This window comes from Conger conger, chromosome 16 (assembly GCF_963514075.1).
Source record: "Conger conger chromosome 16, fConCon1.1, whole genome shotgun sequence".
NCBI lineage: Eukaryota > Metazoa > Chordata > Actinopteri > Anguilliformes > Congridae > Conger > Conger conger.
The window spans coordinates 18,344,491-18,371,896 of NC_083775.1; the positions used below are offsets into that span (position 1 = coordinate 18,344,491).

Below are 27,406 nucleotides of genomic sequence, written 5' to 3' on the forward strand. Positions count from 1 at the left end.
TCGAGGCGCAGCTCGGGACAAAAATGCAAACCAAAATACAACACCGGGGACAACGTCCCTCTACCATCGACTCACACGAGTCCAAAAGAAAAAACAAAACCCTTGAGGAAGGCGCCAGCACACACAACTCTTCCAGCTGTACGCCTTCCTTACCTTTTAGATATTTCTCTTACTTTAGCAATGAGAGAATTACCCACCAGCACCGTACCTGACTCGTATAGGTTTAGAGTCTACCGGGCGCTTTACCGGCTTTGTGCCAAGGGCGAACGGTTGAACACAAAAGCACAGAAACTAGTCCATGCTGGTCTTAAATACTCTCCCGGGAGGTAATTCCCCTGGCGTAAACGAGGAACAGGTGGAAACAATTATCCTCGGCCAACTAGTGGCACCAGTGAGAATTACCTCCCACCATGACAGGACCCCCCTACTAAGGAGCGACCCCAGACGCTCCTTTAGCCCCCCGCCTGTGAAACTCACGAATCAGTTCGGGGTCTAAAATATCCCTAGAGGGAACCCAACAGCGTTCCTCCGGCCCGAAACCTTCCCAATCTATAAGGTATTGTCTCCCTCTGCCTACGCGACGTTCCGCCAGGATGCGACGGACGGTGTAGACCGGGCCCCCGTCAATTAATCGAGGGGGTGGTGGAGGAACTTCCGCAGGTGCCAGTACGCTCGTCGACACGGGCTTGAGACGGGAAACATGGAAGGTAGGGTGGATCCTCATAGAGCGAGGCAACTGGAGGCGCACCGTGACGGGGTTGATCTTCCTAATAATTTTAAAAGGCCCCACGTATCGAGGGGCAAGCTTACGCGACTCGACCCTGAATGGCAGATCACGTGTGGACAGCCATACCCGCTGCCCCACCCTATAGCAGGGCGCTGCTCGACGACGCCTGTCGGCCAGCCTTTTCTGGTTGGCCGTAGCTCTTAAAAGGGCCACTCGCACTTTCCTCCATGTGGCCCGGCACCGCCGAACAAAGGCCTCAGCAAAGGGCACTGCGCCCCCTCTCTCTAGCTCCGGGAACAGAGGCGGGGGATAGCCAAATTGTACCTCAAACGGTGAGAGACGTGTGGACACATTTAGTAACGTATTGTGGGCGTACTCCGCCCACGTGAGCTGGCGGCTCCATGACGTGGGGTTGTCCATAGCCAGACACCGGAGCGTGTTCTCGAGAGTTTGGTTAGTGCGTTCTGTCTGTCCGTTGGTCTCTGGGTGGAAGCCAGACGAAAGGCTCACCGAGGCCCCCAACAGAGAACAGAACGCACGCCAGAACCGGGAAGCGAACTGGGGTCCGCGATCAGAAACCACGTCCTGTGGGAGACCGTGAAGTCTAAACACATGATCTACCACCAACCTAGCGGTCTCCCCTGCCGATGGTAATCTTGGCAGTGCCACAAAATGAGCCGCCTTGGAAAAACGGTCCACCACCACTAGAATGACCGTTTTACCGTCCGATGGTGGCAACCCCGTGATAAAGTCTAGTGCGATGTGACTCCATGGGCGCTTCGGGATGGGTAACGGACGTAGCCACCCTGATGGTGGTCGGTGGGAGCCCTTGCTGCGTGCGCAAACTGGACACGCGGCTACGAATTCCCGGACATCCTTTTCCATCCCGGGCCACCAGAACCGTCTAAAAAAAGGCTACTAGGTGGACCCCCCCCTGGACCCGGATCTTGGCGCAGTGCTCTCCGCACTGCCGACTCCACCTTCCAAACCACAGGCGCCACAATTTGAGCCCCGGACAGAATGGGTTCAGGCTCGTGCTCCCTATCCGCCTTGTCAAAAACCCGTGAGAGGGCATCTGGCTTGGTGTTCTTGGATCCGGGGCGGTACGTCATAGTAAAAGAAAAACGCGCAAAAAACAGCGCCCAGCGAGCCTGGCGCGAGTTGCGAGTCTTAGCCAATTGAATATACTCCAAGTTTTTATGGTCCGTCCACACTGTGAACGGATGCTCCGCCCCCTCCAGCCAATGCCGCCACTCCTCCAAAGCTAGTTTGACCGCTAGCAGCTCCCTGTCTCCCACATCGTAGTTTCTCTCGGGTTGGGACAGCGACCGCGAGAAAAACGCATAAGGGTGCACCTTTTGGTCTTGGGGGGACCGTTGAGACAAAATAGCCCCTACCCCCAGCTCAGAGGCGTCAACCTCTACAATGAATGGTAGGGAGGGATTCGGAGTTATTAAAATAGGTTCCGAACAGAACCTATTCTTTAACTCAATGAATGCAGCTTCCGCACGAGCTGTCCATACAAAACGCGTCGGGACCTTCTTTGTGAGCGCGGTAATGGGTGCGACTACGGTGCTAAAATTACGGATAAAACGACGATAAAAATTGGCGAAGCCTAGGAACCTCTGCACTTGCTTAACCGATTCCGGGGTAGGCCAATTCTTTACAGCAGAGATTTTATTCTGGTCCATCTCTGTTTTCCCCGCAGATACAATGAACCCCAGGAAAGATACCGAATTAGCGTGAAACACGCACTTTTCAGCCTTCACAAAAAGGCGAGCCTCCAAAAGACGCGACAACACTAGTCTCACGTGGCGAATATGCTCAGAGATAGTGGCGGAGAAGATCAGGATATCATCCAGATAGACGAATACAAACCTCTCCAGCATTTCTCTGAGCACATCATTTACTAACGCCTGAAACACTGCGGGGGCGTTGGTAAGACCGAATGGCATGACGCGATACTCATAATGGCCAGAGTGTGTGTTAAACGCGGTCTTCCATTCGTCGCCCTCTCGTATGCGTACCAAATTGTACGCGTTACGGAGATCTAATTTTGTGAACACCGATGCCGCCTGCAGGCGCTCAAACGCAGAGTTCATCAGCGGTAAGGGATATCTATTCTTAACTGTGATCGCGTTTAGTCCCCGGTAATCAATACATGGCCTAAGACTGCCATCCTTTTTTTTAACAAAAAAAAATCCCGCTCCCGCTGGTGACGACGATGGTCTGATAAAACCATTCGCTAAGGCTTCGTGAATGTATTCTTTCATTGCCTTGCTCTCAGGCACTGACAAAGAATAGAGTGCGCCCCGGGGTGGGACTGTCCCTGGGTGTAACTCGATCACACAGTCGTATGACCGATGCGGTGGTAGTGTGGTCGCGCGCTGCTTGCTGAATACTTCTGCCAGCTCGCCATATACCCTCGGAACGTTGGTTGGTAGCGGAAATTCGATAGCCCCAACCATACGTTCCTCACCCCCACTACCTGAGGTCTGAAAAAAGCTCTCAGTGTCCCAATCAGAGCCCTCACTGCCCTCCCCGTCGTCAGTAAGACGATTCCAATCACACATGGAGTCCCACTCCAGGCTCCCCTCCTGCTCCTCCTCCCCCTCAGGTACCCTGACACTAGGATTATGGGGCTCCCTAGCCTCCTCCTCGTCCAATTCGGACCCTATGTCAGTCTCAATAGGAGGGGTCGAGGAGTTATACACATGATTGGAGTGCTCATCACACTGCGGACCCCACCGGGACACCGGGTTGCTCCCGTTACCCCAGTTTATTTGTGGCTGATGCTTTACCAACCAGACAGGTCCTAAAATAATAGGATAAACCGGAGATTCCACCAAAAAAAATATATACGTTCCCGGTGCCCCCCAAACGGGATACGCATAACCACTCGCTCCGTTTTGTGACGAACCACCCCGGAACCCAATGGGCGGCCGTCCAGCGCCGTAATGGATTGGGGCTGCGGTATAGACCAAACCGGCAGATTATTTTGCCTAGCCCACTGACGGTCAATAAAGTTGTCCACTGCCCCAGAGTCGATAAAAGCTTCTGTCCTCACTACGGCCCCCTTCCACGTCAGTTCGACGGGAAGCACTGTGCGAAAGCTAATACCTGCACCTGGTCCCACTAGTGACTCTCGCTCCACTAGTGGGACTGCTCTTTTGCTTTCCGGTTAGGACAGTTTTTTATTAAGTGCCCTGGCCGTTTACAAAAGAAGCACAACCATTCTCTCCCAGGCCGCCTCCTAGGACGCGCCAGCGTGGTGCTGTCAAGCTGCATGGGTTCCTCCAATTTGTGTACCCCCTGTCTCCGCTCCGCCTCTGTAAACTGGCTCAGGGAGGGCGGAACCGGCCAATTGAAACTGCCCATTCTGCCGGCTCTCTCTCGCTCACGTTCCCGAACCCGGTTATCAATGCGAATCGCTGTCGATATTAGTGAGCCTAAATTCCCCGGTGGCTCCACTGTGGCCAGCGCGTCCCTGACCGAGTCTGACAGTGCACATGTAAAGAGTGTCATTAGCGGTTTGTCCGCCCACCCCGTCTCCCCTGCCAGAGCCTGGAACGCCACTGAAAACTCTGCCACACTCTGAGTTCCCTGCCTCATCCACGTTAATCGGGCCGCCGCCTCTTTACCCGTGACATTGTGGTCGAATACTCTTGTCATCTCCTGCATTAGGAGCTGGGAGCTGCTCATTAGGGGGGATTGTGCCCGAATCAGCGGATCTGCCCAGGCCAGAGCGGTCCCGGTCAACAGGGATAAAATAAACGCTACTTGGGAATCCTCGGTTGAGAATCGTGAGGGTTGGGCTTTAAAAAAAATTAAGCACTGGGAAAGAAACCCCCTACATCTACCCGCCTCTCCCCCGTACCGCAACGGCAACTGTAACTTAGGTTCCCGTATTAGTGGTGAAATGGGCTGGGATGCGGATCCCGTAGATGGGGAGGAAGTGAGTGGCTGGGGGTTGTAGGGATGTGGTGCCTGAGCTTGTGGGGAATGGAACTCGCTTGCCAGTAATCGAAAACTATCGGCAAGCTCCATCAACACATCTTGCTGCCTGCCCAGCCTAGACAGGATCTCGTCCTGCCTCTGAAAAACAATGGTCTGCTGCTCGGTGGTAGCTGTCTGCTGGGTGTGCAATTCCTGCAACGCCTGCCCCTGCCTAGCTAGCATAGCCTGCTGAGCGGCTACCACCGCTTCTAGTGGGGAGTCTCCCATTTCCCTTCCAGTACTGGTCGCTGGTCTCTCCAAGGTGGCTTTTGTGTTCTGTAGCGTGGGAAGCTAAGCGGAGAGCCAGGGGCGACCAAAGGTAGAACCTTTTTTAACCAACACGCGAACGTGTTAGTCACTAAATCCCAGGGAGAACCGAAATAGGGATACCCAGCTAGGAACAGGACTTCTCCCGGAACAATGGGAGGAATAGAAATTAAACAAACCAAATTTCGAAAATAGTAAACAGAAAGGTAGCTCAAAAATGGCTAGCGAACGTAAAACAACCCTTAAGTAACCAGGGCGAACCAATAACCTTGGTACCGTGCCAAATAGCTGGGCACTGAGTGAAAACCAAAAGAAAATACAACCTAGCGAGAAAAGCTAGGCACGAAAATAAAAACCTCGAGGCGCAGCTCGGGACAAAAATGCAAACCAAAATACAACACCGGGGACAACGTCCCTCTACCATCGACTCACACGAGTCCAAAAGAAAAAACAAAACCCTTGAGGAAGGCGCCAGCGCACACAACTCTTCCAGCTGTACGCCTTCCTTACCTTTTAGATATTTCTCTTACTTTAGCAATGAGAGAATTACCCACCAGCACCGTACCTGACTCGTATAGGTTTAGAGTCTACCGGGCGCTTTACCGGCTTTGTGCCAAGGGCGAACGGTTGAACACAAAAGCACAGAAACTAGTCCATGCTGGTCTTAAATACTCTCCCGGGAGGTAATTCCCCTGGCGTAAACGAGGAACAGGTGGAAACAATTATCCTCGGCCAACTAGTGGCACCAGTGAGAATTACCTCCCACCATGACAGCAGTAGATTATGAACACTGACAACAACGTCTGCTGTGCGCCATCCACCCTTGACTCCCCCCCGCTACCGGTTACTTTGACTGACGTCACGTCTGGTGGTAGAGCAATCCTACTGGCTACGAGGTCCGTCACTCAACCAGTATATTTCAATACCTTGACACCAAGCAAGTTGGAGAACTTGCCACAGTTCTGCAGACTTTGGTTGGCTCCTTGCTTCTGATCTTAGACAGCCGTGATCAAGTTTTTATGTAAAAAGTAGTACTTTGCTTACAGTAATATGTTACTTTTTAAAATTAAATACAAAAATGTCTCTGTAAAATCTTTTGGAAAATGAATATTTAGAAATCTCAAATGTGTTCTTTTATACTAGCACACACAAAAAAATAAACATATATATATAATGAAGTCTGGGGTGCCTAAGACTTCTGCCCAGTACTGTAGCTCTCTGCAAACCTCTGATAATAGCTTCAAAAACCTCAGAGTCAAGACTGCTGAGCCTTGAGGTTTTCAGAACGTGGTCATGCGGTCTGTGCCTCAATCTTTGAGGGGTTGGTTGCAATGCCCGGGTCCAATCCAACATGCCTGAGATGTATTTCTAAGGATAGTTTCAAGATGGTCCTGTGCATTCATGAGTCACTCTCTATTCCTCTCAGGTCTGTCCAAACACATTTAAGTAATCTAAATAAAATAACACTTCGAAGAGGTTCATATCACCTTCTGCTTCTTCCATTGAACATTGGAATCTGACAGAGGCAACTTTCACACCTGTATTTGTTCAGATTGGAAAAATCCTAAAAGGCAAATATATGTTCTTTTCTCTTCGTCCTGCTCACACTTTGGTTTCTGATAATTGCCGCTTCTCAAGTCATGCACCAATAACCACTTGCTACCAGCTAAGCCATGTAAAACATTGCCCTCTCGAGGCGCACTGTATTGATCAAGGGCTGTTTTTCAGTTCAGAGTGTGATGATCACCACAATTGGGGAGGCATATAGGCTTCTGGCCTGCAACTGATGTAGATGGTGACGAACATCCTCTATGTCAGCAGGGGCAATTCTTTGTGATAACTCTCAAAACAGGTGGTCAGTTAGGCAAAGTCCCAGGTGTTTTATCTCTGCGAAACAACAACAACAACAATCCAGGGCGGCACGGATGGTGCAGTGGGTAGCACTGCCGCTTCACAGCAAGGAGGTCCTGGGTTCGAATCCCCGTCGGCCGGGGCCTCTCTGTGCGGAGTTTGCATGTTCTCCCCGTGTCTGCGTGGGTTTCCTCTGGGTACTCCGGTTTCCTCCCACAGTCCAAAGACATGCAGGTTAGGCTGATTGGAGAGTCTAAATTTCCCATAGGTATGAGTGTGTGAGTAAATGGTGTGTGTGCCCTGCGATGGACTGGCGACCTGTCCAGGGTGTATTCCTGCCTTTCGCCCAATGTATGCTGGGATAGGCTCCAGCCCCCCTGCGACCCTGTTCAGGATAAGCGGGTTAAGGTAATGGATGGATGGATGGATAATAATCCATTTTATTGTTCCACTGGCGTGGTGCAATGCAGCAGAAAGCTTGATCACCTACAGTATAGAGCCAAGTAATGGGCACTGCCAAGAGGCTACAGCTGTTGGACCTCAGTGAGTGGGGGGGATTCCAAGGGAGACAGAGTTCAAAGGAGTTCAAAGAGGTAGGAGGGGCTTTTCTTTCTTTGATGATAGGCTGTGAGGCTACCGCCCGGTATCTCTTCTTCCTTTTCTATCTAAAACAATCGAACGAGCTGCTTCTAATCAACTTTCTTCTTTCTTTTCTAAAAACAACCTGCGAGACCCCCATCAGTCTGGCTTCAGACCTGGCCATTCGATGGAGACCACACTCCTCTCCGTAAGTGAATCACTCCATGCCGCACGAGCAGCCTCCCTCTCCTCTGTCCTCATTCTTCTCGATCTCTCTGCTGCCTTTGACACTGTGGATCACTCCATCCACCTGTCCTCCCTGTCAGCAACGGGGATCTGTGGCACAGCACAGTCCTACCTCTCTGGTTGCTCCTTCCAGGTTTCTTGGGCTGGTACAGTTTCGACACCTCGGCCCCTTGCCTTAGGAGTTCCCCAGGGTTCAGTCCTTGGCCCGCTTCTTTTCTCTCTTTACACTCGTTCCCTTGTGCCTGTTATCACTGCACATGGTCTATCCTACCACTGCTATGCGGATGATACCCAACTCTTCATCTCTTTCCCACCATCTGACACACAGGTTTCAGCCCGTATCTCTGCTTGCCTGAGTGACATCCAGAGCTGGATGGACAACCATCTAAAGCTCAACCCAGGTAAGACTGAAATGATATTCATTCCTGCTATTACCTCTCCCCATCTGCATCTCTCCATTTCCCTAGGGGATACCTCACTGATGCCATCACATGTGCAAGGAACCTTGGCGTGGAGATGGACAGCAGACCGTTCCTCTCTGAGAACATTGCGGCAGTGACCCGGTCATGCAGGTTCTTCCTTGTCCTGCCTGGACTACTGCAATTCCCACTTGGCTGGATTCCCAGCATCCGCCATCAGACCGCTCCAACTTATCCAGAATGCAGCAGCTCGTCTGGTCTTCAACCTTCCCAAACACTTGCATGTCACCCCCCTGCTTACTTCCCTCCACTGGCTGCCTGTCATGGCTTGCATTAAATTCAAAACACTGGTGCTAGCCTTCCAAGCAGTTAAGGGATCAGCCCCAGCTTACCTCCAAAGAATCATCAGACCCTACACCCCTGCCAGACCTCTTCGTTCAGCCACCACAGGCCACTTGGCGCCTCCCCCTCTCCGAACTTCCACCTCCTGTTCTCAACTAATGTCTGTTCTGGCTCCACAGTGGTGGAACGAACTCCCTGTGGAGGTCAGAACAGCAGGATCTCTTGCCAGTGCCTTGCATGGCAGCCAATCGCTGTTGGTGTGTGAGTGTGTGTATGAATGGGTGAATGAGAAGCATCAATTGTACAGCGCTTTGGATAAAGGTGCTATATAAATGCCAACCATTTACAAGAACTGTGTTGTGTAACACTCTTCTGATACTCTTCTGATAACCATGTTGATTCCATTCCTAAAAGATAAATGTTATGAGGAAAGACTTCAAATGCTTAATCTTTTTAAGCTGAGTAAAAGGGTGATTTGATTGAGGCTTTTACATAATTTTGTTTCTGAATTTTTTCCCCCATTGCGATTCTTTAGGGTGAGCTCGGTTGGCAGAATGTGGGAGCACAAATGGAAATTGGCAAAGGATAAATTCTGCACAGACATTAGGAAGTATTTTTTTCACACAGAGTGGTCACTGTGTGGAATTGCTTGCCAGGAAATTTAGTGGAGGCAGAAACACTGAGGGTTTTCAAGACCAGGCTTGCTACAGTGCTAGATACTATTAAGATGTTATGCAAACTAAGCAGTAGGTACACTTAGAGATTGGAAAAGGCAAGCATTGCTCGGCTGAATGGCCTGTTCATTATGTTATGACAACTTGATCTTGACAGGCCAGGTCAACACTGGACTCAATGCCTTTTTTTTCCTGCTTACTTTCTGCAGGAGCAAGTTAAAAAGTAGCATATCTTTGACTTGGTTTCTGTCTCGAGCTTTTAAACCCATAGTAGAGATCCATCCATCCATCCATCCATCCATTATCTGAACCTGCTTATCCTGATCAGGGTCGCAGGGGGGCTGGAGCCTATCCCAGCATACATTGGGCGAAAGGCAGGAATACACCCTGGACAGGTCGCCAGTCCATCGCAGGGCACACGCACCATACACTCAGACACTCACACACTCATGCCTACGGGCAATTTAGACTCTCCAATCGGCCTAACATGCATGTCTTTGGACTGTGGGAGGAAACCGGAGTACCCGGAGGAAACCCACGCAGACACGGGGAGAACATGCAAACTCCGCACAGAGAGGCCCTGGCCGACGGGGATTCGAACCCAGGACCTCCTTGCTGTGAGGCGGCAGTGCTACCCACTGCACCATCCGTGCCGCCCATAGTAGAGATCCTCACCTGAATTGTGTTTTAGAATTTTAAGACAATCCTCTATGGTAGCATCTCTGCAATTGGCCCTTTATGCTCTAGCACTGGTGGCTTCAAACTCTCAATAGTTCTCTTCCTCTTTTTATGCTCAGAACATTGCCACTCTGTTATCATCTGGTTTACCTGCTCCAGCCAAGAGTCAAAATCAACTTCACCTTCGGGTATTGGAATGATGCCACTGAAATACCTTGGCAGCCTGTAGTGACTGATCTCATAGTGGGGTTTCATGGCTTTCTCTTGATTCTATGATAGCCTCTGGACTAGAGATCCCAATTTGGGGTGGATGATGAGAACTGTCTGTTTAATCTGGATTCAGAAAGCCCCTGTCTCATGAATTGCTGTTCTTAGAGGAGATTTAGGGGAAAAGCTCACTGATTTTAACCAAACCAAACCAATCTGTTACCTTGTCACTGCTGAGATGGATCATAGGAGTCTCTTACCAAGTTTTTATGGAAAGGGAATGAGGCAACTTAAGTTTTACACACATAGAGTACAAAAACTAAAGATCACCTGGAGAAAACTTGCCCCGTGTGCTCACAGTGAGTGACTTGGTTGACAGTTTGTTCAAGTGTACTAGGCTGAAGGAGCAGGAACCTTAACATTGTTTCTTCTTAGTGGTCTCATGCAGCTATTTTTCTTTTTAAAAGAGAAATTATGGAATAATACAGTCTATCAAATGCATTTTATTTTTACCGTATAGCATATCTCCTAGTTTCTAGATTTATGTCATGACACTGATGATTATTATTTTTCACTGCCATTTCACTAGCAAGCAATATTCTATCTCTCTCGGTCACAAGCAATCTAGATTGCTCTCTCTCAATAGTCTAGCTAACTAGCAATATCTATATATAATATTATACCTCTCACTAGCCAGCTAGCTAGCTAGCGATCTCTCTCTCTCTGACTAGTTAGCTACCTAGCTAGCTAGTCTGCAGATCTCTCTAGCTATCTCTCTCAATTGCTTTCTTATAAAACCGTAATTCAAACAAAGCATTATTGACTTCAATAGATTGTTAGCAATAGCCAGCTCTCCAGTGCTGTTAAAAAACTCAATGTGTTTTGGTCTTAATGTGACTGATTTTGGTAGAGCAAGCTACATATTTGCCATAGACTGCTTCCTATCCTTACGTATGGTTGACCAAATGGCTCACTGTGAGAACACAGGGTTAGCGATCAGAACACTGTGAGTCTACGTTACCGACATTCAATGGATCACTAGAGCTAGCAAATAAAGTGGATTTCACCAAAGATAGCACTCAACATTTATAATAAATCTGGCTTACAGTTAGTGAATAGGAATGTTAGCCTAGGTAGCATTTCAAATTTGCAATTTCAAAAGGACACTGTATTATCAATAGACTTTATGATGCACCAACGCTGGTGAACTTGCTTAGTGAGCTAACAAAGCTAGCTAGATAATTTAGCATAAATTAGTAATCATTGCTAGCTGCAACTTACAAAGGCAGCCATTACAATCTACAAAAGGGACCGTATGACCTTGTTCATATGAAATATCTTGTTGGCCAATGGCGCCAAAGGTGCCGTTTTCCTTTGCAAAGTCATCTGGCAGTCGGAGGGTTGCCAGTTCAATCCCGCCAAGTCCCAAAGCAAGACACCTAACCCCCAAATGCTCCTGACGCCTTGCATGGTAGCCAATCAGCGTTGGTGTGTGTGTGTGAGTCTGTCTTTGAATGGGTGAATGAGAAGCATCAATTTTGCAGCGCTTTGGATAAAGGCGCTGTATAAATGCCAACCAATTTCCATTTAGTGCTTAAATGAGTAGGGTTGCAAATGGAGGGAATTTTCGAGGTAAAAGTTGAAAAGGTCATCATGACACCATACAAATTGAATCTGACGAGGATTGCCAGATTTTCCAGAGAAGATTAAACTAGCTGTGGTTCAGATAAAGTAATAGAAAATAATTACAAAAAATGTTCCTTTCGGCTTTCAAATTTTATCAGATTATTAGTAATTTTTTACATATTAATAATATTTTATATATATATACATTTCCATATTTCCAGTTGTCCAATTCCAAATGTATTGAGGAGAGTGAGACATTATGGTGGTATGAACTAAAATATCATGCGCAACTCTTCCTCTACCAATATACGTAACTGCAGCCCATCTGTCTTATGTCCTCAGTGATTAATGTAATTTCATTATTAATGCTCACCACTCCAAACTTACTGAGAACAGCTCAACTCCGAGTTTATGAGGAATAAATAGTTCACTTTCTCTCTGACAGGGGAGGAACACCGTCTCTCAGAGCTGAGGATTGTGCTGCTGGGGGGGGAAATGAGTGGGAAGAGTTCAGCAGGAAACACCATCCTGGGCAGAGAGGAGTTTGACTCTGGAATAAGAACTGCACAGTGTGTGAAGAGACAGGGTGAAGTAGCTGGGAGACAGGTCACTGTGGTCGACACACCAGGCTGGTGGAAGACTTATTCTGTGAACGACACTGCAGAGCTGGATAAACAGGAGATTGTGCGCAGTGTGTCTCTGTGTCCCCCGGGACCCTGTGCTCTCTTCCTGGTCATTGATGTGAGCTCAGCATTCAGTGATACCGAGAGGAGATCAGCGGTGGAACACCTGGAGCTTCTCAGTGAGAGAGTCTGGAGACACACTATAGTGCTGTTCACCTGGGGAGACTGGCTGGGAGACACAGCCATTGAACAGTACATTGAGACTGAAGGGAGGGTTCTCCAAGAGCTTATAGAGAAATGTGGGAACAGGTATCATGTTCTCAACAATGAGAACAGGGCTGATGGGACTCAGGTCACAGAGCTGCTGGAGAAGATAGAAGAGATGGTAGCCAGGAACAGGGGTCTTCCTTTCACAATACTGGAGAGAGGTGAAGAAGGCAGGTCTATGGGAAATAATAAACAGAAGTGCTTTGAGGATGAATGGAGCAGAAGAGAGGAGGAGCTGATAGAAAGAATGTCCAAAATTGTGGTTGATTCAAAGAAAAAGGGATCCACACTGCCATTCACAAAGAGAAAAGACAGCTGTCATTTCCTTCCTCCTTCCCGTAAGTTTTATTCATCATGTTCCTATGGACTGAATTTCTCAGCACATACCATTTACTTTCAAGTCTACAACCAAACCCATTTATGCACATTCTACAATGAGTTAATGATACATTTATAATATACTATCCAGGTAACTATTACTATTCTAATCCTTTCTGTAGACCAGTGTTTCCATTTTTTAAAATTGGAGTCCCCGCCCTTATATCTGAGAAAAGCTTTTGGACAATGTTTTATTTTCACAATCAGGCACGGGAGGCCATGGTGTATTGTGGAATAAAATGGTTACCAATATTGGTTATGTCTTTTTAATTAGAATTTCCAACAGTTTTTCACCAAACCGCTTTTGTAAAGGGTGCCATATATTTCCTCAGATCATAGCATTTAGTGTTGCTCAGGCAAGTTCAGTTACAAACCTAAAACGGTTTGTAGTGTAATTTGATTCGGTCTGTTGCTGTGTTCTTTCCACCTGTTGCTATGAAACTGGTGGCTAGCTGACTGCCAAAACAAAACAGCCAATTCATACTTGAAAACGTATTTATTTAGAATAACTCCTTGCACAATAGTGTTGGCATACCCAACATTGTTGATAGAAGGAATTAATGTAGTTCTTAAGTATTGCCAGATCACATTTTAGTTTAACATGATTGCAGCAATCCATGTCCAGGGATGGAAGTATCCATTTTGACTACCTCCAAACAGATGAGCCCTTGTGTCAACCCAGTGGTTGGCAACCCATGCTGTCCCATTGATATCCTTTCAAGAGTTATTAGGTATATAAGCTAATACTTTTATTGCAGTACATTTTGTATGGATCTTCCAAATACAGTATATGGATACCAGACTAAAGTACTCCTTGAAAAAGAAAGGATTTATTTACAATCTGGACAAATATACAGTGTGAGCATCAAGCAGATTTCTAGTTTGGATCAGATTAACAGACAAATGAGAAATTGAACCATGCACCACAGAAGATCTTTATGTGAATAAAAATATCTCAAATATTTATGATGCAGTAGTTGCTGAAAATAACACAAATGTAACAGTATTATGTGAATTAATTTGAGTGTAACAGCTTGTTTGTGGTGTTGTGTTACAGTGAGTGGAGGGACTCCAGTCCCCTCTGAAGCAGACAGCTCTGTGTGGGATTATCAATCTGCTCATCAACTTTGCAGTAAGGTGTCACAGTGGTTGAAAATGAGCAAATCAGAGAGTTCAGCATCATTCTTAACATCATCTGGATATGGAACAGTGAGTGAATCAGAGTTATCTGACACAGAGACACTGGTAGAGGACAGTGCAAGTGACAGTACAGACCAAACACTGCTTTATCAATAAAATGTATGTTCTGTGGCTCATTCAACTCAATCAAAGCCATGTTGGTGGCTATGGGCATGTCAAATGTGAACTTAAACTGTACACAGTATGTAGTTATAATGTGAAAGCTGAGTGATGTGATAGTATTCATGACATACAGTACACAAGACTGCATTTATGGAACATCTCTGTATGTCTGTGATTCTGGCTCGGTGGGTAATGACACTCGGTTGCAGGTTTGTACCTTGGCTATGCCCATGTCTTCAGCTAACTGACAGGGAGTCTATTCATAGTTGGTCTTTCTAGGTTCCTCTGGTTACTGCTACATTATTTCTTCCCACACACATTCTCCACTGTGCCTTTACTGGAGGAAACCATGGTGAGCACGGACACTGTTATGAAATTCTGAGACTGCCCTCTAGTGGATGCAAAGGATCTTATCCGTGATATGAATTAATGCTAGACTCCTGAACTTTAAAGTGACTGAATTTATCTACGTACTTATGAAATATACTTTACTTCAGACTTCTTAACATGACAGCTTTTCAGAAAATATACACAGCAACTTATTGTACTCTGCCCATTTCATCTTAATTTATACTGATTTGTTGATTACACTTCTTGATTAATTTGTTTTAAATAAAAGTATTTTTGTAGTATCTAGCAAACAGATGAACACACGCCCCACACCAAACATACCCCTCCCTTTGCAAAGGCTCACACAGACAACACTCTCTGAACCCCATACACATTCACACAATTACTCCCCCACTACACACACTCACACAAACAAAGTGTTTTGACTGAATGAAGAAAAGACAAGGTTGCTTCAGTCAAATATAAAAATATGTATTTTTTAATTCATAGCTTTTTGTGGCATACTGTTCATTACACATGTTCCAAACTTAATCTTCTGTACAAGATAAATAAATCAATAAACATAACACAATAAAATATAAATGTGAAATATCCCTATTGTGTTGATTTTAAAAAGAAATCCAAAAAGTTTTTTCCAAACATATAATTAAATAAATATTTCTGAGGTCCAGTTGCTAAATCAGGCTTCATAACTTATGATAAAATGTCTTTGCACTTTGTATACACATCACATAAGGGAATAATATTGTTTTCACCTCCCTTTAATTTTTAAATTTTCCTTTTGTTCCCAAGTCACGCCCTGACATTTTGAACAACTTCCTGTTGTGTGGCGTCTAGAGCAGGTGGAATGTACAGTCCCCCCCGAAAGTATTGGAACAGAGAGTATTTAAGTCAATGAAAGTAAATATCACTGAATATTTGGTAGCATTTATCTTGCCTGCAATAACTGCATCAAGCCTGTGACCCAGAAAACTGTTGCATTCTTCTTTTGTGATGCTCTTCCAGGCTTTTACTGAAGTTTTCAGTTGTTATTTGTTTCGGGGGGTTTTCCCTTCAATCTCTTCTTCAGTTGGTGAAATGCATGCTCAATTGGGTTAAGGTCTGGCGATTGACTTGACCAGTCTAATCTTCCACATTTGTACGGGATTATTAACTGTTTATAAAAGTGTAAAACATTTTAAAGCCAAAACGAGCATATGCTTTGATCTGTTCAATAATAAAAATTATTTCCCATTCTCGTAAACTAAACAAGTCACACATAACAAGAGGTTTCATTTATTTTATCAGACTACGTCAGTCCCATAACACTTCAGTGAGAAGACATATTACCGAATATGAGCTTGGAGCCAATGCATATTTTATGCGATCCTTGCAAGCTAGCAATTGTGCAGGAGGTCCCATAATGTCATCATCTGTATTGCCGCTTTCTCCACCTGAGCATACTAAATGGGGATAATCCCTCTTCAGTGGTTCATACAAATAACCAGTTGAAGTTTCTGAATTATCTTTGCCACTGCAAATTCCATGCATGTTATTCATGTGCATATACATTGGGTTGAGCAGTTTCCGATTTGAGCTGTCATCCACTTGACGTACAGGTACCCTTTAAAATGTGCATAGAGGTCTGTCATTCATGGACTTGAAGCTGAACTGTAAGTGCTGAGAATCTCAGTCAAAAGAAGAAGAAGAAAACTCACAGGAAGGGGGAAGAAAATGAAAGCTGTCTCTCATCTTCCAAACAGCTATACAGGATGATTCAAAATGTCACTGAGCCTTTGATGATGGGAAGGGATTTACAATGGTCTCGTAACAATGTTTTTACACAAAATTCTGACCTATTGTACCTTTAACAAATTCATGAACTAATGAGAGGTTAATTCCTTACTGTATTGATGAATTAGTATATCTTTATTGAACCTTAACAACTATAGGCCTGGTTCATGACCAAAGTGGACTCCTCTACACTGTCTGCACTTGATCATTATAGGTAAGTTAGTTAAGTATATATATTCAGTATAGTTAAGGCTCATTCCAATTGCTTATTTTTCTCCTCTTTCGCTTTTACTTGCTCCTGACTAGGAAATCGATTGAGGTCCATCATCTTTAAGGACATTCCAACCTGTTAAATGTTCCGTCTAGGAACTAGAAGTAGAAGTTGGGAACTCCCAAACTCCCATCCCATCCGTGGATCCTTTGCGGAAGAATTTTCCCAGAAAGCCTGCTGACATATGATCGACCTGTGAATCCAGCACTCCCCATCTGTAACTGACGTGGCTTCAAACTGACGTTCAAGGACCAAGGACATTCCATCTGCCTAATTCACGTAAGGATTTCCCTGTCTCGATTTATTTTTCTTGCCACATTTCTTAACCTCTCTCGATGGATGGAGCTAGGAATAGATAAAAGAGCAAGAAAAAGAAAAGAGATTTGAAAATCTGAAAAATTCTGTGCATTTTTGTAAGTCTAAAGTTCCACCCCTGGCCATAATGTCGAAGGGGCATGAACATCTGATCTCTTCATGTTATCATGTGGTCGGGCGTGTCTTGCCAAGTTTTTTAAAAAGGCTGTCAGACCTGTCTGCCTGACCTTGAAGGGGAGAAAATATGCAAAGATAAAACATTGAACACTGAACAAGTTTTTAAAAAGTGTTTTGATTGAATATTGTATTTTCTTCATTTTAACCCAATGGCTCTAATGCCCATAGTAAATCGGATTTAATCAGAAGTTTCTCTAAACATGTTAAACATGTTTAAATCACACAAAATGCTGCCTGTGTGATTTATTAACAAAACATTGGAAACATGCACTAAGGGATAATATCCTACGAACGAGTCAGTTATGAGGAAATGTTTCCTCACAACTGACTCGTTCATAGGGTAAATTCCTGCTTATAATACAGCTAACTTGCCAAAATAATGTAGTCAAGACAATTTATTTTCTAGTTTATAAACAAATGTATTCATTAAAACGCAATGGGAACCAGAGAAAAAATTGCCCGTTTTTTTTCACATAGCCTAAAATGGCTGGCTGCAACTAAATGCCAATTGCATAATCGCCAAAGAAAAAAGGAAATAAGTGTTTGACCAATGTTAACTTGCAAAATAATAGGAAGCAATTCATAGAAATTTGACACTGTATTCCAGACTTGAGTGCCATGCGACTGAACGGAGCCCTTTCCATTTTGAACTGAAGCATGGAAAGACCTCTATATTTCCTTGTTGTCAAAATCAGCTGGTATGTCTCATTCTTGCAGCCAAGTGACCGACATGGCAGCTGGTGAGGGGACCTTGTATCATGGTGAGTTTCTATTTTCACACCAAAGTTTAGGTCGGCCTATTTCGTAGTGATTAAGGTACTGGGACCTGCAAGGTCAGTGGTTCAAATCCCAGTGTACCCACAATAAGGATATGATGAGAGAAAGACAGAAAGAGGGAGGTGTTCCTATTCCGACACAGACCGCAAATCAGAAAAACTGATCTATTCTAGACTATCCAATCACCTTGCAGTAAATAATATATTATACAAACACCAATATGGATTTCGTAAAAAATACTCTACCGAGTATGCCATAATACAGCTCGTTAATTATATCTCATCAGCTCTTGATAACAAAAAATTTGCCCTTGGTGTCTTCCTGGATCTAAGCAAAGCCTTTGACACGGTATGCCATGCTATACTGCTTGCCAAACTCAAAAGATATGGAGTGAAGGATACTGCCCTTAAACTGTTAACCAGTTACCTTGTCAATAGAGAGCAATATGTCCATCTAAATGGTGTTTCCTCAAAGAAATCTAAGATCGCATTTGGTGTCCCCCAGGGCTCAGTCCTGGGTCCTTTATTATTTTTAATCTATATAAACGATATGGCCATGTCATGTACAAATCTCCTTCCAGTTCTGTTTGCGGATGACACAAATCTCATAGCTTCCCACGATGATTTTCACTCCCTGATCAGAATTGTTAATAATGAACTATCTATTTTAGCGCAATGGTTCCAACGAAACAAACTAACCCTCAATGTGAAGAAGTGCAACTTCATGATCTTTTGTAACATAAACAAACACTACCCAAAAGAACTAGCCAAAATTATCATAAATAATGCTGAAATCCATCTAGTCCAGCAAACTAAATTCTTAGGCATCATTATTGATAGTGATCTCAAGTGGTCTAATCACATTGACCTAGTCACCAAAAGATCTTCAAGGATGCTGGGCATATTGAGGAAAGTTTGTCCCTTAGTTCACTCTTCAGCTCATCTTACTCTGTATTATAGCTTCCTGTTCCCTTTCATCAATTACTGTAACATTATCTGGGCAGCGACCTATCCTACATATCTTAATAAACTACGTACAGTACAGAAGAAATACTTAAGGTTTATCTCCCACTCAAATAGATATGCACCATCCGCCCCCCTTTTTAAAAAATATAACATATTGCCGATTGAAAAAGTGAACACATACCAGATATGCATATTCATCCACAAATTCATGTATAGAAAACATGAACTTCCAGACACCCTTCAGAATCTATTTACTGCCACCTCCAATGTCCATTCACATCAAACGAGACACAGCAACAATAATCTACTCCTATCGCGCTCACAAACATCAAGACACCAGTATAATCTTTCCGTTAGAGGCCCAAAGCTGTGGAGTGAACTAAGCCCTCAACTGAGATCTATGTCCTCACATACTGTCTTTAAAAAACATTTGAAAAAATATCTAATGTCTATCTAATCTGCTACAAAATATTCATCTCAGTTATTTGTTTCTCTTCTTCTTGTATCATCCCATGTTTAGTCATCATCCTATGTTGTCTTTTTTTTTCTCATATCATCCTATGTTCAATCATCATCCTATGTCTGTTTCTTCGTTTTCGTATCATCCTATATTCAATCATCATCCTATGTTGTCTGTTTTTTCTTTCTTATATCATTTTATGTTTAATCATCATCCTATGTTGTCTGTTTCTTCTTTCTTATTTCATTTTATGTTTAATCATCATTCTTTGTTGTCTGTTTCTTCTTCCTTATATCATCTTATGTTTAATCATCACTCTATGTTGTCGGTTTCTTCTTTCTTATATCATCTTAGTAAGTAGTAAGTGTTGGTTAGGTGTGGAGCTCTGTACAAGCCTGTTAGGGCTTCGCTCCCACCTTGCACAGATTTGTACTAAAATTTGTGCTAAATAAATAAACATAAACATAAACAAATACCCTCCAATTGAAGGTGAAAGTCTGCACCACACATTCATTGTTTCATTTCAAAGCCAATGTGCTGGAGTAAAGAGCCAAAAGATCAGACATTATGCCACTGTCCAAATATTTACAGTTTGCACTGTATATATAAATATTCATAGTGTACTCATACCTAATCCTCCAGCACATACACACACCTCAAACAAGCTGGCACACGCTGGCAGAACAAGACTTTTTCTTCTGAATTCTAACAACCAACCCCTCCCGTTGGAATCAAAACACATGCCATGACATTGTTCCATTTCAAGGAGTTCATTTATTTTTCAGCTGGATGGTGATCAACCCGGAGTGATCACAAGTGATCAGGTATGCTGAAATTATTTTTTAATTCAGACACTGTAAATGTGTAGCCTATTTACACAGACATGTACTGTGATTACATGATAATACTGAATTAACAGGATGAATATGGTGTATCAAATAAATAATTTTTAAAAATTAATAAACCGCAAGAGACAGGCAAAACAGCAACAAAATAGTTTATATCAGTGAATTTGTCAATACTTTCACTTTCACTTTATGATTATTTATTCCTGATTATTTATTATTTAAGATAATTTATAATGTATTTATTATTTAACAAGTATTTTAAAGAGGCTGTGAAACCTGTTTGACTTACTGTGGCAGGGCGAAAACATACATAAAAAAATACATTGAACATTTAACTTGAATGGAGAGTTCAGTTTCAGTTTTTTTTCATTTGAAGAGCAAAACAACAGAAGCCTCCAATGCTCATTGTGAAGCTGACCAGTTGTCAGAAGCGTCTTTAAACATTGACAATATTAAATCATACAAAAAGACACCCTTCTTTAGAATTCAAAAAGTAACAAAACAAAACACAGGTGTCATCAATCATTTTGTTCACCTGGCAGGGCAGTTTTGGTCACATGGTACTTGGCTGTGAAACCTGTTTGACTTAACGTGGCAGGGCAAAAACATATAAAGACAATACAAAATACAAAAAGAGATCATTTAGTTTCATTTTTCTTTTTCTTTTTTTCCATTTGTAGAACAAAACAACATAAGGCTCCAATGCTTGTTGTGAAGCTGGTCAGTAGTCTTAAGCTTCTTGAAACATTGACAATATAATAAATAACACAAAAAAAATGTCTGTGTGTATTGAAAAAAAATAGGAAGAAAAGCCTGATGTTATGTCATACACTTTTTGTGCAGGAAAATATTACAGCAGAAAATCTACAGATGGCATACAAAACATGTGAAAAATAAGAAAAAAATGTATATGCCATTAAAATAATTTTATTTGCAAGAGGAAACTGGAGAAAGACAGAGGGACCAGCATGGCAGCTGCTGGTGTGACCTCTCATCATGGTGAGTTTCTTCTTTCTGTTTTCTTCTTTCATTTTATTGATTCAGTATATTTTTTCAATACTTGGAAACAGCTTATGTGGTTGTAATCCAAAATTCTTTCTTTCTTTTTTTTCTGGGAAGAGTTCAGCAGGAAACACCATCCTGGGCAGAGAGGAGTTTGAGTCTGGAATAAGAACTGCACAGTGTGTGAAGAGACAGGGTGAAGTAGCTGGGAGACAAGTCACTGTGGTCGACACACCAGGCTGGTGGATAAATTATTCTGTGAAGGACACTGCAGAGCTGCATAAACAGAAGATTGTGCGCAGTGTGTCTCTGTGTCCCCCGGGACCCTGTGCTCTCTTCCTGGTCATTGATGTGAGCTCAGCATTCAGAGGTACTGAGATGAGATCAGCAGTGGAACACCTGGAGCTTCTCAGTGAGAGAGTCTGGAGACACACTATAGTGCTATTCGCCTGGGGAGACTGGCTGGGAGACAAAACCATTGAGCAGCACATTGAGACTGAAGGGAAGGTCCTCCAAGAGCTCATAGAGAAATGTGGGAACAGGTATCATGTTCTCAACAATAAGAACAGGGCTGATGGGACTCAGGTCACAGAGCTGCTGGAGAAGATAGAGGAGATGATGGCAGGGCATGGAGGCTCTCACTATGAAATAGACAGAATGCTCTTTCAAGAGGTGGAAGAGAAGAGGAGGGCAGTGGAAGAACGAGTGAAAAAGAGGATGATCAAGGTTCAGAAACGGAGAAAGACTCTACGAGCACTTTTTAAGGGTTAGTATTTGCCATTGATTGAAATATGTTTTAGATTAATTACAGTGGAAAATTTTAATGAATCATGATTATGTCCAATTGATTTCCATTCAAACGCGTTCTATCAATGAAAAGTATTTCTCCAGAGAGAAGTGCATTGCAGAGTCCGGGTTTGCTAGCAGGCGGTGGCGTGCATCCACACACTGGATTAACATCTTAGAAGGATGAGCCACTCAGCAGTGCCATAACAAAGGCCATTACCTTTTAATTAATATTCTTGGTGTCATAAAAATTATTGCATTAATATTTCAAATTCAGAAAATATTTTCATCACAATATTAAAATAATTGTAATTAAAAATTTCTGGTTGCAATAATGTCTTGAATAGAATGAGACTTTATGTTGGTATGAACTGAAATGTCATGCACAACTCTACCCCTACCAAAATAAACTCAGCCTACCTGTCTTATATCCTGAGTGATAAAAGTCAGTTCATTATTAATACCCACCATGTCAAATTTATAGTGAGCTGCTCATCTCAGAGCTAAATATCTGTTAACACTCCTGATGAAGAGTGAATAGTTCTCTTTCTCTCTGACAGGAGAGGAACACCGTCTCTCAGAGCTGAGGATTGTGCTGCTGGGGGGGGAGACTGAGTGGGAAGAGTTCAGCAGGAAACACCATCCTGGGCAGAAAGGAGTTTGAGTCTGGAATAAGAACTGCACAGTGTGTGGAGAGACAGGGTGAAGTAGCTGGGAGACAGGTCACTGTGGTCGACACACCAGGCTGGTGGAGTTATTCTGTGAAGAACACTGCAGAGCTGGTCAAACAGGAGATTGTGCGCAGTGTGTCTCTGTGTCCCCCGGGACCCTGTGCTCTCTTCCTGGTCATTAAAGTGAGCTCAGCATTCAGAGAGAAACGCATCAGATCAGCGGTGGAACAACTGGAACTTCTCAGTGAGAGAGTCTGGAGACACACTATGGTGCTGTTCACCTGGGGAGACTGGCTGGGAGACACAACCATTGAGCAGCACATTGAGACTGAAGGGAGGGCCCTCCAAGAGCTCATAGAGAAATGTGGGAACAGGTATCATGTTCTCAACAATTACAACAGTGCTGATGGGACTCACGTCACAGAGCTGCTGGAGAAGATAGAGGAGATGGTAGCCAGGAACAAGGGTCTTTCCTTCATTATTGGGAAGAGTGACGAGAAAGGAAATTATATGAGAAAGGAAATTAATGAACAGAAGAGCTTTGAGGAGGAGTGGAGCAGAAGAGAGGAGGAGCTGTTAGAGAGAGTGTCTCAGATTGTGATTGACCCAGAGAAAGAAGAATCCATGCTGCCATTCATGAAGCGGAGAAACAGCTTTCAAATGTTACCTCCTTCTAGTGAGTATTAATCATCATCTTCTGACAAACAGAATCTCTCAGCACTCTGTTAGTTTCAATTCTAAAAACACCTCTCTGCACATTTTAAAGCCTTTACACCCCTTAAATGACAACTAAAGCAGTTTACAAGTTAATATTGTAATTTTATATGCAGTGTTAATTTGTCCAATTACTTTTGGTCCCCTAAAATTGGGAGGGACTATGTATAAAAAGGGCTGTAATTCCTACACAGTTCACCCAATGTTGGTGCAAAAACCCTCAAAGCTGAAAGTCTCTGTACTCTGTACTCTGTAAATAACCGCCTGATAAACATATGAACATCAAACAGATTTCTCATTTGGATCAGTTTTTCACGAGTGAAAATTAAGTTCATATGAGAAACTGATCCGTGCACCAGAGAATGAGAGAACAATACATTCAAAATACATTTAATATTTATAATGCTGAAAATAATAAACATGTCACTAAAAATAATAAATACGGAACATAATATTATGCAGAATATTTTGAGTGTAACAGTGCTTGGTTGTGTTGTTTTACAGTGAGTGGAGGGACTCCAGCCCCCTCTGAAGCAGGCAGCTGTGTGGGATTATCAATCTGCTCATCAACTTTCCAGTAAGGTGTTACAGTGGCTGAAAAGGAGCAAATCAAAGAGATCAGCATCATCTGAATACGGAACCATGAGTTCTGTACTGAGTGAAGAAGAGATGTTTGGCAAAGAGACACTGGTATAGGACAGTGCCAGTGACACTACAGACTAAACACTTATTTACCCTGCCCCCATGTGGTAGGTTATGTAACATCTTTGTATATCTGTGTGTCTGAGTGTAACAGCGCTGGGTTGCAGGTTCGAACCTTGGCTATGCTTACTTCCTGATATTATATTGTTTAGAACCCCTCTTAAAACCCTCCTAAATTTTCTCAACTTTCTTAACTTTCTCAACCAAAGCCAAAGCCCCTTGGTATATCGGTGGAGCCACTTCATATTGGGCTTGGGACCGAAAGGGTTAAGTGAGGTTTAATAAATCCTCACTAGCATTTCTGGTGTGTTTTCATACCACAAAAAACGTATGTATTATTCATGAACATTCCAAAGTCATCTGACTGAAAAAAAAAGTTAAGGTAATGTGTTAAAGTGGAATCAAACCCAGCCCTGGTCTTGCTGGGTTGGCACTAGGTTGCTATTATTAAGTAATTAGAATAAGAAATAAGAATTCAGTATTCACAGGAACATTATGCGGGGCGACATGGCTCAGGCGGTAAGAGCAGTTGTCTGGCAGTCGGAGGGCTGCCGGTTCGATTCCCCGCCCGGGCTGTGTCGAAGTGTCCCTGAGCAAGACACCTAACCCCACCTAACCCCCAAAAGCTGGTTGGGGCCTTGCATGGCCGCCAATTGCCGTCGGTGTGTGAGTGTGTGTATGAATGGGTGAATGGAGAAGCATCAATTGTACAGCGCTTTGGATAAAGGTGCTATATAAATGCCTGCCATTTACTATTTACCATTATGAAATTCAAATAGACCCCTGGTGGATGAAAATGATTTAACTTTGTCAGATACTTTTGATGATACTTTTTAGACAATATACCAAGCAACTTATCTTACTCTGTGCATTTCATCTTGATTTGATGATAAACTTTAGCTTTAAATACAATTATTTTTGTAGTATCTGTTCATTCCATTAGAAGTTTGAAGCATGTGCTGTCAGGTGCGGTGTCTTCCTGACTTTTTGCCTTATGGGTTCACAATAAAAACTTCAACAATTTACTCAGATGAGTCAAACTGGGTCATTAAACTGACAGAGATTCGTTTAAAGTGTGGAGCAGCCTGGTACTGATTCTGCATTGGACTATCACAGGTCTGCAAAGTAAACATTCACTTAATAAACATTCCCTTTTACAGGAAGGAAAGACATTGACACATGAATGTCTTTAACTAAGGCCTATTTATATTTTTCTCATATTTACTTTATACAGGACAGTGGTTAGCTCTCATTATATCATCCCCCACATACTTTGCAACATGGCACATCCAGTGCATCTGGATTCACAGCGCTTCACTTTTCCCACATTTTGTTATGTTACAGCCTTATTCCAAAATGGAATAAATTCATTTTTTTCTCCAAATTCTACATACAACACCTTATAATGACAACATGAAAGAAGTTTTTTTTCAAATTTTTTCAAATTTATAAAAAAAACAAAAACTAAGAAATCACCTGTACATAAGTATTCACAGCCTTTGCCATGAAGCTCAAAATTGAGCTCAGGTGCATCCTGTTTCCACTGATCAACCTTGAGATGTTTCTACAGCTTAATTGGAATCCACCTGTGGTAAATTGAGTTGATTGGACATGATTTGGAAAGGCACACACCTGTCTATGTGAGGTCTCACAGAGGTCTCACAAGTTCAGAACCACCAGGACTCTTCCTAGAGCTGGCCGCCCGTCTAAACTGAGCAATCGGGGGAGAAGGGCCTTAGTCAGGGAGGTGACCAAGAACCCAATGGTCACTCTGTCAGAGCTCCAGCATTCCTCTGTGGGGAGAGGAGAACCTTCCAGAAGGACAACCATCTCTGCAGCAATCCACCAATCAGGCCTGTATGGTAGAGTGGCCAGACGGAAGCCACTCCTTAGTAAAAGGCACATGGCAGCCCACCTGGAGTTTGCCAAAAGGCACCTGAAGGACTCTCAGACCATGAGAAACAAAATTCTCTGGTCTGATGAGACAAAGATTGAACTCTTTGGCGTGAATGCCAGGCATCATGTTTGGCTCATCACCTGGCCAATACCATCCCTACAGTGAAGCAAGGTGGTGGCAGCATCATGCTGTGGGGATGTTTTTCAGCGGCAGGAACTGGGAGACTAGTCAGGATTGAGGGATGCAGCAATGTACAGAGACATCCTGGATGAAAACCTGCTCCAGAGCGCTCTTGACCTCAGACTGGGGCGATGGTTCATCTTTCAGCAGGAGAACGACCCTAAGCACACAGCCAAGATATCAAAGGAGTGGCTTCAGGACAACTCTGTGAATGTCCTTGAGTGGCCCAGCCAGAGCCCACACTTGAATCCGATTGAACATCTCTGGAGAGATCTGAGAATGGCTGTGCACCGACACTCCCCATCCAACCTGATCTTGAGAGGTGCTGCAAAGAGGAATGGGCAAAACTGCCCAAAGATAGGTGTGCCAAGCTTGTGGCATTATATTCAAAAAGACTTGAGGCTGTAATTGCTGCCAAAGGTGCATCAACAAAGTATTGAGCAAAGACTGAATACTTATGTACATGTGATTTCATGTGATGTTTTTTTTTTGTTTTTTTTCAAAGAATTTTAAAAAAAATCTTCTTTCATGTTGTCATTATAGGGTGTTGTGTGTAGAATTTTGAGAAGAAAAATGAATTCATTCCATTTTGGAATAAGGCTGTAACATAAAATGTGGGAAAAGTGAAGCGCTGTGAATACTTTCCAGATGCACTGTATTTATTACAAAATAGCAAGAATATTAATTAATATTTGAATCTATTTATGGATAATAGTATGTATCACACTATACAATATCATTATTCACTTTATAAGTACACAATTTAAACATTGCTGTTGTTATGAATTTGAGAAATGTGCATTGTCTTGTGACAAAACGACCATGTGAGCTGTTGGGCATTCACCTGAAAAGAGCTGTGCTGACCAGTGGCCGGGGAGAGGTTGGGTGGGTTGTTTCGGCTTTAAGTTAATCTCAAATGTTGGGTGATTTTCAGTGCTCTTGTACATTGTGTTCTTGTGTAACAAATACTATAGATATATTGTATATTATATACTTTAAATGCATAGATTACAAACCTGTTTTGTTGTCGCCTTTGTTCTTGTGTGAGTTTGAGCTCAGATGCATAAATACATAAATACATAGATACCTATAAATACATAGGAGACGTCTCCTTTTCTGTGCAAAGAGGTTCCAATGGCATACTTCTGGGCTGGCTGGCTGGCCACTCGACGGAGACTGCACTCCTCTCTGTCAAAGAGTCCCTTCAGGCTGCACGAGCAACCTCTCTCTCCTCTGTCCTGATCCTTCTTGACCTCTCTGCGGCGTTCGACACGGTCAACCACTCCATCCTCTTAGCCTCCCTGGCATCTACAGGGATCTGTGGCACAGCCTTAG

General features: G+C 43.5%; 1 protein-coding gene across 1 annotated transcript in view; it reads left to right on the forward strand.

The window, feature by feature from the left end:
• Positions 1 to 27,406, forward strand: part of LOC133114083 (uncharacterized) — a 57,707-nt gene that overhangs the window by 13,065 nt on the left and 17,236 nt on the right. Inside the window, 4 exon segments of the mRNA XM_061223279.1 lie at positions 12,058 to 12,509; positions 21,629 to 21,887; positions 22,471 to 22,508; positions 22,510 to 23,254. Of these exon segments, the coding sequence (XP_061079263.1) occupies positions 12,058 to 12,509; positions 21,629 to 21,887; positions 22,471 to 22,508; positions 22,510 to 23,254 (1,494 nt within the window).